This window comes from Coffea arabica, chromosome 2c, assembly GCF_036785885.1.
Source record: "Coffea arabica cultivar ET-39 chromosome 2c, Coffea Arabica ET-39 HiFi, whole genome shotgun sequence".
Lineage (NCBI taxonomy): Eukaryota > Viridiplantae > Streptophyta > Magnoliopsida > Gentianales > Rubiaceae > Coffea > Coffea arabica.
In genome coordinates, this window is record NC_092312.1 from 4,921,062 (window position 1) to 4,933,853 (window position 12,792).

The 12,792-nt window shown below is 37.5% G+C and overlaps 2 protein-coding genes and 1 long non-coding RNA gene across 6 annotated transcripts; 2 read left to right on the forward strand and 1 right to left on the reverse strand.

Annotated features, from left to right (window-relative positions):
- Positions 1-1,346: 1,346 nt before the first annotated feature.
- On the reverse strand, positions 1,347-2,209 carry LOC140034936 (uncharacterized). Its single transcript, XR_011838808.1, has 2 exons — positions 1,961-2,209; positions 1,347-1,701 (listed from the first exon to the last, which is right to left on the reverse strand). It is a non-coding gene; the product is annotated as an uncharacterized lncRNA (long non-coding RNA).
- A 137-nt stretch (positions 2,210-2,346) lies between these two features.
- On the forward strand, positions 2,347-4,898 carry LOC113730312 (ferritin-2, chloroplastic-like). Its single transcript, XM_027254933.2, has 8 exons — positions 2,347-2,783; positions 2,870-2,953; positions 3,060-3,120; positions 3,237-3,324; positions 3,857-3,918; positions 4,050-4,115; positions 4,242-4,305; positions 4,447-4,898. The coding sequence occupies exons 1-8, from the start codon at positions 2,464-2,466 to the stop codon at positions 4,485-4,487; spliced, it is 786 nt and encodes a 261-aa protein (XP_027110734.1). The 5' UTR covers positions 2,347-2,463; the 3' UTR covers positions 4,488-4,898.
- Positions 4,899-6,290: 1,392 nt separating this feature from the next.
- LOC113725344 (uncharacterized) lies at positions 6,291-12,429 on the forward strand. Of its 4 annotated transcripts, XM_072073789.1 has the most exons (12): positions 6,545-6,675; positions 6,851-6,949; positions 7,162-7,249; positions 8,010-8,303; positions 8,885-9,043; positions 9,442-9,582; positions 9,692-9,748; positions 9,999-10,137; positions 10,894-10,998; positions 11,083-11,273; positions 11,692-11,733; positions 11,832-12,429. In XM_072073789.1, the coding sequence occupies exons 4-12, from the start codon at positions 8,046-8,048 to the stop codon at positions 11,994-11,996; spliced, it is 1,257 nt and encodes a 418-aa protein (XP_071929890.1). In that variant the 5' UTR covers positions 6,545-6,675; positions 6,851-6,949; positions 7,162-7,249; positions 8,010-8,045; the 3' UTR covers positions 11,997-12,429. The 4 variants fall into 4 exon arrangements, with proteins under 4 accessions (XP_071929888.1, XP_071929891.1, XP_071929890.1 ...); XM_072073787.1 differs by lacking the exon at positions 6,851-6,949 and having other exon boundaries at positions 6,291-6,675; XM_072073788.1 differs by lacking the exon at positions 6,545-6,675 and having other exon boundaries at positions 6,845-6,949.
- Positions 12,430-12,792: the final 363 nt, after the last annotated feature.

Sequence of the window (12,792 nt, forward strand, 5' to 3'; positions counted from 1 at the left end):
AGAAGTTATTTGAATACAATCCAATATGATGAAATAAATATAACTAAAATAGTCAAGTTTTCACTTTTAGTACAAATGCAATCACTAATTCATTATTGTGTTTGTGTTTTTTTTTGAGAAAAAAGTGTTATTCTATTAAGTGTAATTAGAAATTTAGTATAAATATATTAGTAAATTTAGTATAACTAATTAATAAATTCTATTAGTAAACATGTAGAATTATTCATATAATTGATAATATCAATTATATTACATAAACTAATATACATTATATAATATATCTAACTAATAATATCATTATCATAAGTTTATAACTAATTAACTTACATGTTATATATAATTATATATTTTTTTATATTTTTTTTTGTTTTGCGGGGGGCGGGGCGGGGGATGGGGCGGGGGTATACTCCCCCGCCCCCCGCCCCGTTTCTAAGCGGGGGGGAAAAATTCCCCCCCGCCCCAACCCCCGCCTCGAGAGCCCCCCGCGGGGCGGGTGCCCGTCCCCATTGCCATCCCTAAATAGACCGAATCTTTCTTTAGAATTGCACAGACCATCGTTTAATCATTTTTATTTCGGTAATTGTCATTGTGCATAAGCTAACAGGTCAACTGGGTTTTATTTAAGGGTGAGGAATTTATGCACTTGGCCTTGAGTACTTTTCACAAGAGCTTAGGTGAAAGAATGCATCATCTACAGAGGCAGTAACTCGTCCCAAGTATCGTTGCGTCATTTCTGATGGCGGATTTGTTAGAAAGTGGATGAAATTTCAATATATTTTTATATCAAAAAAACATGTCCAAGTACAACTGTGTATGCTGGAAACTCCGATTCACTCTCCGTGACTCAGCATTATCAGTTCCCGTGTACAAGCACGTGCAGGTTTAAATTGTGTTGTATAATATAAAATTCAAATTCGAATTTTTAATCATGCGCATGTATTGTATACTTAAAATTGTTAGTGTAAAAAAATCGTTACACTATCGGTATATAAAAAGTTATTTCAAATTAAATTTACCGTTTGGTTATAAAAGAAGTGATTTTGATTATTAGATTGTAACAAATTCAAATTTTAGAATTTAAAGTACTATCATCATTAAGAGATATATACTGAAGGAGTCGAACCTAAAGCGAACATTGAATTTTCCTATATTTTTGTTGGAGATTCTACGGTTCTTTTTGTTATCATATATTTGAATTTAAGCTAGAGATCTCAAGTCCAAAGCCTCTCATTTATACTCAAAAAAATTAAATTTAATTTACCGCTGGACAGTAAAACAAGCATTTTTTTGACCTCCAGAGTGTAAAAATTTCAAACATTTAAAATACAAACTACTGAACGATAAAATTTAAGAAGGGGACCATAGAATTTTCTCTCTTTCTTCATGTATTATTTTTTGGTTAAACGAAACCACTAGCAGCACTGCTAAAAAGCTTACTTGTTTTATTCTTCATAGCAACTTCAACGTCAAAATAGGTTGATTTGCTTTCAATTTAAATGAGATTATACTTATAAGCCGTATAAAGCAGAAGGGAGAGAAAAAAGAGAGGAAGAAATTGAGGATTGAATAAAGCTCAGTGGCCACCCCCTCTTCTGGTGGGGTGGGAGGTCAGTGGTTCAACCCTTACCTCCCACCAAATTGTCTGTCCCTCATGAGCAATTCGGTTGATCAATCTCGTAAGGATTGATCCGGACACCCACTCTGTCAGCAAAAAAAAAAAAACAAGATTGAATGTGCGGATCTCATAAATTTCTATGAATGTACCTACCATTTATTAAGTTCGAAATAAACAAATCAATAATTTTCTTTTCATAAATCAAATCAATAATTCAAGGATTGGTTTAATTTCCCAATTGTTCTCTGCATTGGGTATCTTGATGCGTTCACACCGCTTTTCAAGTTTCAAAAAGATTATTATTATTCGTAACAGCGCAGGCCCAAAATAAAAACAAGATCCTACCTCCCCACTTTTGCGATTTGCCCTCTAAAAGTAACAACGTTATGGTTCCCGCAAAAGGCCACACTAATCAGATCACCTTTCCAAACAAAAACGCATTTTTTAATAGCAAAAAAGGACAGAAAAGAAACTGTAGACCTCGAAAAATAAAGGGGAAAAAAAAAGAGAGAAAATGTTGCCTGGAAAAGCATTTTGAGGCGGACCAGCTGGAACGGATAACCCACCGGGATTCCACGACAAAACAGCCCAGAAGCATCTTCAGGTATCCATATCTGCCACGACCACGAGTCTGCCACGCGCCTGTTCCCACCATTCAATCCTGTCCCTTCACGTGTCAATCATCCAACGGTCCTCGCCATTTCCCTCTCCTTTATATCTTACCCTCGCCACACTCCCTTCCCAGTCACTCACCATCAAAGATTTTCCCCCCTCAAAGATTTTCCCCACTCTAAACTCCAGAGCCACGGTTGTTTCTTCGTTTTTTTTTTTAAAGAAAAAGAGAGAGAATGATGCTGAAGGCCGCGCCTGCTTTTGCGCTTCTGAATCCTGCTAAAGGGGAGAACTTGGGTCCCCTGTTTTCGTTTTCTACCCAATTTTCTCGCCAAGGCTCTGTGTTGACAAAGAACTTCCCGGCGAGGGATGGAAATGGGGGCTTGGTTGTGTATGCTAAGAAGGAAACCAACAATCAACCTTTGACCGGTATCCTTTTTGAGCCCTTTGAAGAAGTGAAGAAGGAGCTTATGCTTGTGCCTTCCGCCCCTCAGGCGTCCCTTGCTCGCCACAAGTTTGTTGATGATTGCGAAGCCGCTATCAACGAACAGATCAAGTTTGTCTCTCAAATTTTCATTTCTCCTTGCAGTGATATAATGGGTCATGACTTTTGATATGTTTTTCCTTCCCTTTTTGTGGCAGTGTGGAATATACTGTTTCGTACATATACCATGCCCTGTTTGCCTATTTTGATAGGGATAACGTTGCTCTCAAGGGTCTTGCCAAGTAATATTTCGCATAACCTTTTTAATTGTGTACTATATTCACTTATATGTTGGCAAATTTTCTAAATAATTCCTTTTTTCTTTAAATTGTTATTTCATTTTCGTAGATTTTTCAAGGAATCCAGTGAGGAGGAAAGGGACCATGCTGAAAAATTGATGGAGTATCAGGTGTTTGTTGATACGCATCGTTTTATTTTTAATCCATTCTGGTTTTAATTGTATATATATATATATCTTGTATGCGTTTTAATTTCTCGAGATTCATTATTACGCTCCTATAACAGAACAAACGAGGTGGGAGAGTGAAGTTCGAGTGCATAAACAAGCCAAATACCGAGTTCGATCACCCAGAAAAAGGAGACGCACTGAATGGTAATGCTGTTGTAGCTTTTGTTGATGGACTCCCTGATTTTTTTTAATAAGTAGTAAATGATTTTCCATTCCAATGCTTATCCAAATGAATGGGTGGCTATTTTCTTTGGAATAGTACGTGTCATTATTAAATGAGGACTAGATTTTTATATGGGTGACTTACCAATGATCTTTGGCCATTTTTTGACATGTAACATCAACAACAAACAGGGACCAGGTTTTGCTATGGGCCGCCTTAGCTCAGCATGTTTCATTAATTAGTAGCGCAATATCCCGTGTAAAATATCACCCAAGTAGCTTTCACTGGCAGGCACACAGTTCATTCTCCTTTCGTTTGTTAGTGTGGTGTCACTATTTTTGATTAATGGGAATGAATTTTAAATGGTTCCTTTTGTAAGGATTTGTCTAGAATTGCCTGATTAGCCCCTTTGTATTTCTATCTTCCCTGGATTGTCTTTTGAACTTTTCGTCGTTGTTACTGTTGATGATGTTTCTGGTATCAACTTAAGGTTGGTTCTGATTTGTCACACAGCTATGGAGATTGCATTGTGTTTCGAGAAGTTGGTGAATGAGAAGCTTCTCAAGTTACATGCTGTAAGACATACAACATTAAATTTTTTTTTTTTTGGGGTTCTTCACAACCAACCATGAATTTGAGTTGTGAAATTTTGGGACCAGATACTTGATGGGTTTTTGCTGAGCTGTGTTTCAACTTTGTGCAACAGGTTGCCACCCAAAACAATGACGTGCAGTTGGCTGATTTTGTTGAAAGTGAATTTCTAGTTGAGCAGGTGATAAGAAGGCCTCTGCTCTTATGTAGTTACTAAGATTATAGTAATCAGATAAACCAAATCAAGTCTACTACTTATGTGTATGTTGCATGCTTTTTAACACAATACCTGGGTTCTCGTTAATAGGTGGAGGCAATAAAGAAGATCTCGGAGTATGTGGCTCAGCTGAGAAGAGTGGGCAAAGGACATGGTACACACAGTTGGAACTAACTTCTCATGGTTCAATTTGTTCATCTCTCTATATATATATATACGTGCTGCTTCTGCTTCCTGTGGATGAAATTATTATTTGTCCTTTTCTTTGAGACAATTATTTCTTTTGGAAATTCAGGTGTCTGGCACTTTGATCAAGCGCTCCTTCATGAGCACTAGGAAAGCCGTCGCTTGATGGAGCATTTTGTTTTAGATTGTTGGCTTTAGAGATTTTGGTGGGGATGTAGTTGCGGAAATTGCTTGAGCTGTTGATAAGAAAAGGTCATGATGAATGTGCCTTCAGTTTATTACAGGTTCGTAGTAGTTGAGCATCGTGAAACTTAGACCTTCGTGCTTTGAGCCTCCTTTTGACAAATTAAGTAGTGATGTTTTAAATCTGCGTTAGAAATGGTCATATATATACTATATGTTTCTAGCTAGTGTGAGTTGCTCCCAACCATTATGTCGGTTTTGACGTTGTAGTGCTTCAAACACTTGGCGGCATAAATTGATTGGGCATCTCGGTGTTTGTGTTTTACTGTTGTCTGTGAGCCAAATAATAATGATGTTTCTACTATTTTGAATATCAAATTAAGATCAGGTCGAGTGGAGAGTTGCAAATTGTATTGAATCATCTTCACGGGGCTCTAAGCCTCCATCTGCGCGGCTGCACTTCTATTGTTTGTTCGTAATATGGTGGGAGTGGGGCGCGCGCCGTTCTTTGTTCTTTTTTTGCCTTTCCTTAGACAAAAGCAATTGTATTGCCCTATGTGGACTGCTTTCCGGTTCAGTCGATACCCGATTTTTCCGTCACAGAAGCCAGATGAATTCTTGAATCCAAGTTTCAATTTCCCCACACAAATGGCACTTGATCACAGCTTGATGACTTCTGATTAAGAGTCAAATTCAAGCTTCAAGGCCATCTTTCCCCCTTGCCTGGAAATGATGGTAATGGTTGAGAAATACACATCTGGGTACGAGTCACAGTCACTTGTACGGTAGGAAAAGGAGGCCAAAGAATAGCCAACAAACAAACAAACAAAAAGAAAAAGCCGAGAAAACAAAAAGATTAAAACAAATTTTAAATTCCTTACTCTAATTTCTCAAATAAAATGACTATCAAATTACACTACTGAATGACTTCTTCGATCCTAAAAGTCAATGTCCTATGAGAAATTTGAATCAGATAACTGCCAACAAGAGAATGCCATTCTCATCAGAAACTAGAAACTCAAAGACTGAAATACGGCAAAACATATAAAAATAATCCAATTCGTCGTGCAGGAGGTTTCATAATGGTAAGATAAACATTTTGTTTCAACCCATTACACCACAAAATTAACTGAAAAGTTAGTAATTAAAAAAAACCTTCAAAACAACACATTCACTGATTAGACTCGATTTTTTTTTTTCTTTTTCCAAAACTCAACCTAAACCAATCCCACAAAGAATGAAATGCACAATAGATTCGCAGTAAGAGGGTTTGGGTAGAAAAGAATTAGGAAAAATAGTGGATTAAGTGAGAAATTTGATCAATATTTAAGTGAGTTCCCATATTTATCCTTTAAAAATTGGTCATATGATGTGTTCGTGATTCATTTCAACCAAAATTCAACTGGAAAGGAAATCAGGGATCAAAAGTGAGATTTTTTTTTTTTTAACTTTTTAAGAACCCAAATTGCTTATTTTAATTTTAAAGGGCTAAAACTTCAAGTCGCCATACCCTAAGGAAAGGGAGCGGACCGCTCGAACTATTCCGTGGGGGCAAAAAACCAGCCACGTAAAGTGACAAGTTGGTGGGAGGCAGAGTTAAACCCCTGACCTCCAGCATCACCATCTTTGGTGATAATCACTGGACCAAATGGCCAGTTGCTTCACGTCAGTAACACATTAATGCAATTTTTACTAAATTAATTACCAAATAATGGGCCATCGGGCCACTGGACCCAAAAAAGAAAGAGAGAGAATAAGAGCACGCAACGGATCTTCTTTGGGGAAAGCCTCCTGTATAAATTACACGTGGCTTCCATCCGGCGATCCATTTGCACTTTTTTGACAACATCATAAACTCATCCAACCATTCCAAACTAAAGTGAAAGTACACTGCTCTGCACGCAAGAAAGCCGCGGTCTTATGACTTGGAGCAGGAATAGAAAGCCGAGGTTTCGTTCAAATTCCTCAACAGAAGGACGACACACATCGCCGGAAACCTGTAGAGGGAGAAAGTATTAACCAGAGAATTCCGATTTCCGATGACCAGATTTATGCTAATTCTAGTGTATATATGTTTAGCGGCGGCGGGGACGACTACAATTTCAGCCGCTGATGAAAACTTTGATGTTCGGCATCATCTTTCAACGGTATCGAGGTTGGTAATGTTACATACTACTTAGTTTACATTTTCAATTTCGTGAAAATGAGATCTTTACTTTTAATTTTCAGTATTTTTGTTTTTCCTTTGTTGGTACAATGAGGAATTATCTTGTTGCGTAGAATTTCAGGCGAACAGCACCGTCACTGGAGTGTTTTTTTACTATGCACAGGCGTGTTGCTGATTTTGCGGTCTGCTTCGTAAATGAAGGAGCAAAAGTCTAGTAATTGGGAAAGCTTACAAACTTGTCTTTGCTTAACAAATTGAAAAAGTAAAATTTTAGCTATGTTTTTCTTGATTTGCTGCGCTTACTAAAGCATTAAGCTTTTACTCGGAAATAGAAGAGGGAAAGGGGGAGGGGGGACACTAAGTCAATAGAGTCGGTGTCATTTGGATTTAAAAGAGCCTTTAAGTTTGTAGGAATTTTTGTTTTTTTTTTTTGACATAGCGGTACTGAATTCTGATTACTTTTGTTTGTTTCAGATACGGTGTTGTGAAAGATATTACAAGCAATTCATTTGTGCCATCAAAAATTCCTGAGCATTGTACTCCAATCCATTTAAATCTTGTGGTAATATGCGTTTATCATCACTCTTTGATTGTTTCAAGATTGGGATGTCAGTGAAGCGTATCCTGGTGACTTAATAACAACGATTCAGAGCTATGTTTGTGATAATGACGTTTTAAATGCTTTCACTTGTTGTTCAAGTGGTACTAGGTAGCACTACTTTTCATGTTTAGGGTATAAAGGTGATGCTAGCTCGTTCATCTTCTCATTAGTCATCCTTTTCTCAAACATTAGTCTAATAGTCTCATAGGCTTCACTTCCATGAGAGAGAGTAGTGAATAGCTACAGCAAGACGTCTTTCAGATCCTAATACCAATAAGTAGTTCATAATCACATAAAGAATGCTAGACACTTGTCTAAGTCAGTTAATTTATGGAACAAAGAAACTGTTACATTTTTTTCGAGGTACGAAGATGCTATTGCATTGAAAAGAAAACGTACCTACTCTGGAAAAATATGGAATCCTTAATTGTTTTATTCCTTCGTACAAAATTTTGTATCTTGTCTAAGTTTTGACTTTGATATCCTTGTTTGGCTGCCAAAATGGGAGTAGACTTTATGAAATTTAGAGTATCAGCTTCTTGAACATAGGTTTACAGTATGTAATCTGAAGTTGGAGTTGGGTAATGTCTCATCCAATATCTATTTTCCTTCTGTCATAACAACAGTTTCAACGCTCTATTGATGCTGTGCAAATGATAGCACATTATTGCACGCAACTTCATCAGAACTTTCAAAATAAATGAAAAGGTTTGTTTTGCAGGCAAGGCATGGCACACGTGCTCCAACTAAGAAAAAGATGAGAGAATTTGATGCCCTGGCCTCCCGCTTGGAAGTCCTCTTGCATGATGCAAAAGAGCTGAAGCAGTCGTCCAACAAGATTCCTTCCTGGTTTTGGGGATGGAAATCTCCTTGGAAAGGAAAGCTTATAGGTGGTGAGTTGATCTGCGAAGGTGAAGATGACCTATACCATCTTGGAATTAGAATCAGAGATATGTTTCCGGAATTGTTTGATGAGGACTACCGCCCTGACATATATCCGATAAAAGCAACACAGGTTCACTATCTTAAAATTTTTTTACATATATTTATGAGACATGTTTTGAGTTTTTATTTGTGACATTAAAAGCAGGCCAGAAGGCTATCCATGCCTCTTGAGGCCTGGAGAACCAATCTGGTGAACTTTTGGTTTTCTGTCGTGGAACTTGGTTTACAGTTTACTAGGGGTGACCACTGGTATGTTGGTTTAATTCATTATGTTATGGGGTTTATCGGATGGGTGATAATAGATGTATATAGGGAATTATTGCTTTGTGTTTTGGTAGGTTGCTTGATTGATGAGAACTTATGTGTTGGATTTTGCTCTGTACCATACACAGAAAAGCTTTAATAGCTGCAAATTTGCTGTGTCATCAAAATAACTTACATTTCTCCTTGAGACCTTTTATCCTCGGATTTGCTTCGCATCTGAAGCGTATCTGTTATAAGAATTTAGCACATGCACGTGACAACCAACTTACCAAAGTTGTTCCTGTCTTTTATGGCTGATTTCTGAGCTACAAAAGATTGATGGTGCAGCAGCCATAATTTTCTCCATTACATTCTTAGCCTTAATTATTAGCTTCTGCGATTGAGTAGGTTCCTCGGGCATCAGCTAGTGCGGTGGCATTTGGCATGGGTCTCTTCAGTGGAAAAGGGAATCTTGGCCCAGGACGTCATCGTGCATTTGCTGTGATAAGTGAAAGCCGTGCTAGTGACACAGTGCTAAGATTTCATGATTGTTGTCAAAATTATAAGGTACTTTTATAGATCTTATGATGTGATCTCAGAGTTTACATGATTAGATTCTGAATCAGTGCTTGTACTGTGGCATGGCGCTGATTTTACCTTTTCTTCCATCAGCCAGTGTATACGTGCAAGTTTTCCCTCTTTATCCAAATAGTTTTATCATACTTATTTATTAATTCATTAAACATCCACTAAACTCTAGAAGGGTAATTTAGGGGAAGAATAGCTTTGACAAACCTAATTCAATGGTTCCTTTTCAACAGTTGCTTGTGGTTTGAGGTAGTAAAAGGGATATTAACAAAATATAAATGTATCTCACCTGTCCCAAAGTTGGATTGATGTTTGTCACTGTCTCGAGAGGATCAAAAGTTGAGGGATTGCTTTTTTCTTTTCATCTGTGTATGCAGAGTTTTAGAAGAAGTCAGGAACCTGCTGTTGATAAATTGAAGGAGCCTGTCTTAGATGAAATTTCTACTGCACTGGTTCAGCGTTATGGGTTAAACTTCACAAGAAAGGATACATCTTCTTTGTGGTTGCTATGCAAACAGGTACCAGCATATCCAGTATCCCGATGGCATACTGCTGAATTAAGTATCCTTTCATGCTTTAATTGAAATTATTATATCATCTCACTGCAAACTGACTTGTTTGTTCCAGGAAGCATCCTTACTGGAGATATATGACCAAGCCTGTGGTCTGTTCAGTCCATCTGAGGTTACATCCTAACTCTTTATGTTTTTGTCCGCTGCACTTGGCAATAATCTTGTTACATGCTTGTTATTTGAGGATGTCCTAGATTCCTGGAATTCAGATGGGAAATTTTACAAGACGCTAAACTCTAAAGGGCTTTGGTTATAACTACATGTTCAGTCATCATCTTGTATATTATGTTACTATTGTTGGAATTATAGCAGTATTTAATTAGTCCTTGCATCTGATTCTCTCTGACCAAAGTATCTTCTAGGTTGCTTTATTGGAGTGGACAGATGATGTGGAGATATTCATACTGAAAGGCTATGGTAATTCTTTAAACTACCGAATGGGAGTGCCATTGCTTCAAGATGTTATTGAGTCCATGGAGCAAGCAATTAAAGCTAAAGAAGGTGAAATATACCACTAAACTAATTTTTTATGGTCTTTTACCTTTACATACCATTACTTTGTTTTTTTGGCAGGACAAGGGAGTTGAAGTTTTGAGTTATGTGAAGAAAATTATTTTGACGGATCTGAAATTTTAATATAACATGTTGCCAGTCTAAAGTAGGCGGTATTCTAAATCAGTGCCCATTGTATTAGTAAACCAATAGATTTTCTGAACGATTTAGTGTTTGGTGCAAAATGACTAACGATTTAGTGTATGGTGCAAGATGGACTAAAGAAATAAGAAATCTACTTTAGCATAAGGAAGTTTGAAATAATAAAAAGAAATAGAGTGGAAGCAGATAAAGTTGGTCAAGGGAAAGGAAATAGGCAGAATTCATGCATCTGTAGTTAAGTTCCAGTGACACTGTTGGAAAACCATTAGGTCAAATGGTTCCAATATAATGTAAGTGTATGCTAGCCGTCTCAGAGAAAAGGAACTGAAAATGTTCCTTCCTGTCCCGTGCATGTTATCTTACTGCCAGTCATTTTGCTTAAGTGGAATTCTTGTGTTCTTGCATAAAATTGACTTGTAAGTTGACATAGTATTCCTACTTTATGACCATATAGTAACTGTGGAAATCAAAAGCTTTTCCAATGCATTATTGGATTCTTGTAAAGTGGTTTGACAGCAGCAGAAGAAGTGGACATGCTCTGTCAACTGAGGATTCACCAGTCTAGCTGATTTGGGACATCAAAATTGTTTTTTTTTTTGGCAGAGGGATATGTCCCAGGGAGTTATGAGAAGGCAAGATTGCGTTTTGCTCATGCAGAAACGTTGCTTCCATTTTCTTGTTTACTTGGACTCTTTCTTGAAGGATCAGGTGAGTGTATTCACGTTTTGTGCATCCTTGGTTATATTTCTATCTGCCGCTTCTTAGTAGGCTTATTCCTACTGGATACTGCAGAATTTGACCGAATACAAAGGGAAGAACCTTTACAACTACCTCCTAAGCCACCACAAAAGAGGAACTGGAAAGGTAGCATTGTGGCACCTTTTGCTGGAAACAACGTATTAGTCCTCTACAGCTGCCCTGACAACAATTCAAGCAAGTATTTTGTACATGTACAACATAATGAACATCCAGTTCCAATGCCGGTAAGCTCTTCATGGATTTTATGAGAACATCTTCCTTGTGTTAATCTATTTGTCATACAAAGACTTCATCGACTTGTTCTTTTATTTTTGCAATGAGCAAATGTTTTAGCAAATACTGATGCCAGCAAATGTTAATCATTTCCATTTTCTCAGTCAATCTTTTATCTATCTGTCATGAACTGGAACTTTTGAAAATTCTTTTCAAAGTGCATTTTTCTTCTTTTCTTTTCAATTAATTTTTTGCGCTTTCTAATAGGTAATTGTTCAACTCTTTGTAGTACATTAGCTGTATGAGAAGTTTTTTTTTTTTTTTCCTTTCTTGTTCTTGGACCCTGGCCATGTTTTCCAGCTCTCTTTTATGTTCCCTCTCATTCTTTTTAACTTTTAACTTTGTCTATGGTTTTTTCCTTGTGTATAGGGTTGCAAGAACTCTGATTTATGTCCATTTGACGTGTTTAAGGTATCACTTCTTGATAGCACATCACAGTATTCTGAACTGGGTTTTAAGAAATTATGTTTCAATCTAATTTGTTAAAAATCCATTCTCTGTTCTTTCAGCAACAAATAGCTGCACCTCATTTGAAGCACGACTACGATGCACTTTGCAATGTAAATGTAGAACAATCAGAAAACAGACATGCGAGCAGCAGGATATCAAAATTGTTAAGTTGGCTTTTCAATTGCAAGAATGTAGATGCGCAGGCACACCATTTTGAGCTATAACTTGTTTGAGACAATGAGCAACTCTTTACCATTTTATGTTCACTAGAATTAGCTTTCTGTTAGCTTAGTGTCGCTACCATCCGATAAAGTGCAGCTCGGATCCTATCTGTGACTTTCACGGATGCAGTTCTGGAGATTGGCTGCTTTCTAGTATTCATGTCTAATTCTAGTTGTGGCAGCTGAGAGGAAACTGTGCGGCTGACTTTTTTGGGCTGAGTCTTAATGCCACAGCTGGTAGCCTCTTATTTTTCTTGTTTTGTTTTGGAGCTGTTGTAATAACACGAGGATCAAGGGGTTTTTCTTTCCCTTGCCGTTTGACTTGTCACTCTGTTCAGAGTTTTGACAGTATCTGATCTTTTTTTTTTGACAGTATCTGATCATTCGATTGCTTGATCTTGTATTTTCGGGAAATAAAATTGTAGTCGCATTTTAAGCTTTGGTGAGGTATTTTATTAATGTTGCGCCCTAGGCTAAAGTATGGTGAACCCATCACCAACTCAAAAAGGCCCAACTGCCCAACAAGAGAGAGGGGGAGGCGGGAAATAAAAGAATGGTACTGCGGCTGGCATAGGGTAACTGGTCATTGTTTTTGAATATGCAAGGTTTTGACCCGAATAGCTTAGGCTTTCTTTGGGCAACAAATTAGAGCCCTGTTTTTGTGTTGAAGAAAAGCTTACAATTCTGAAAATGATTGTTGACTTGTTACTGGTTTTCTCCGTCTGGTAGTGCCTGAGGGTGCTGGAGGTGAAAATCCGCTCACCTTATTGCCCTTGCCTCCAGCAACAAACTCGCTAGT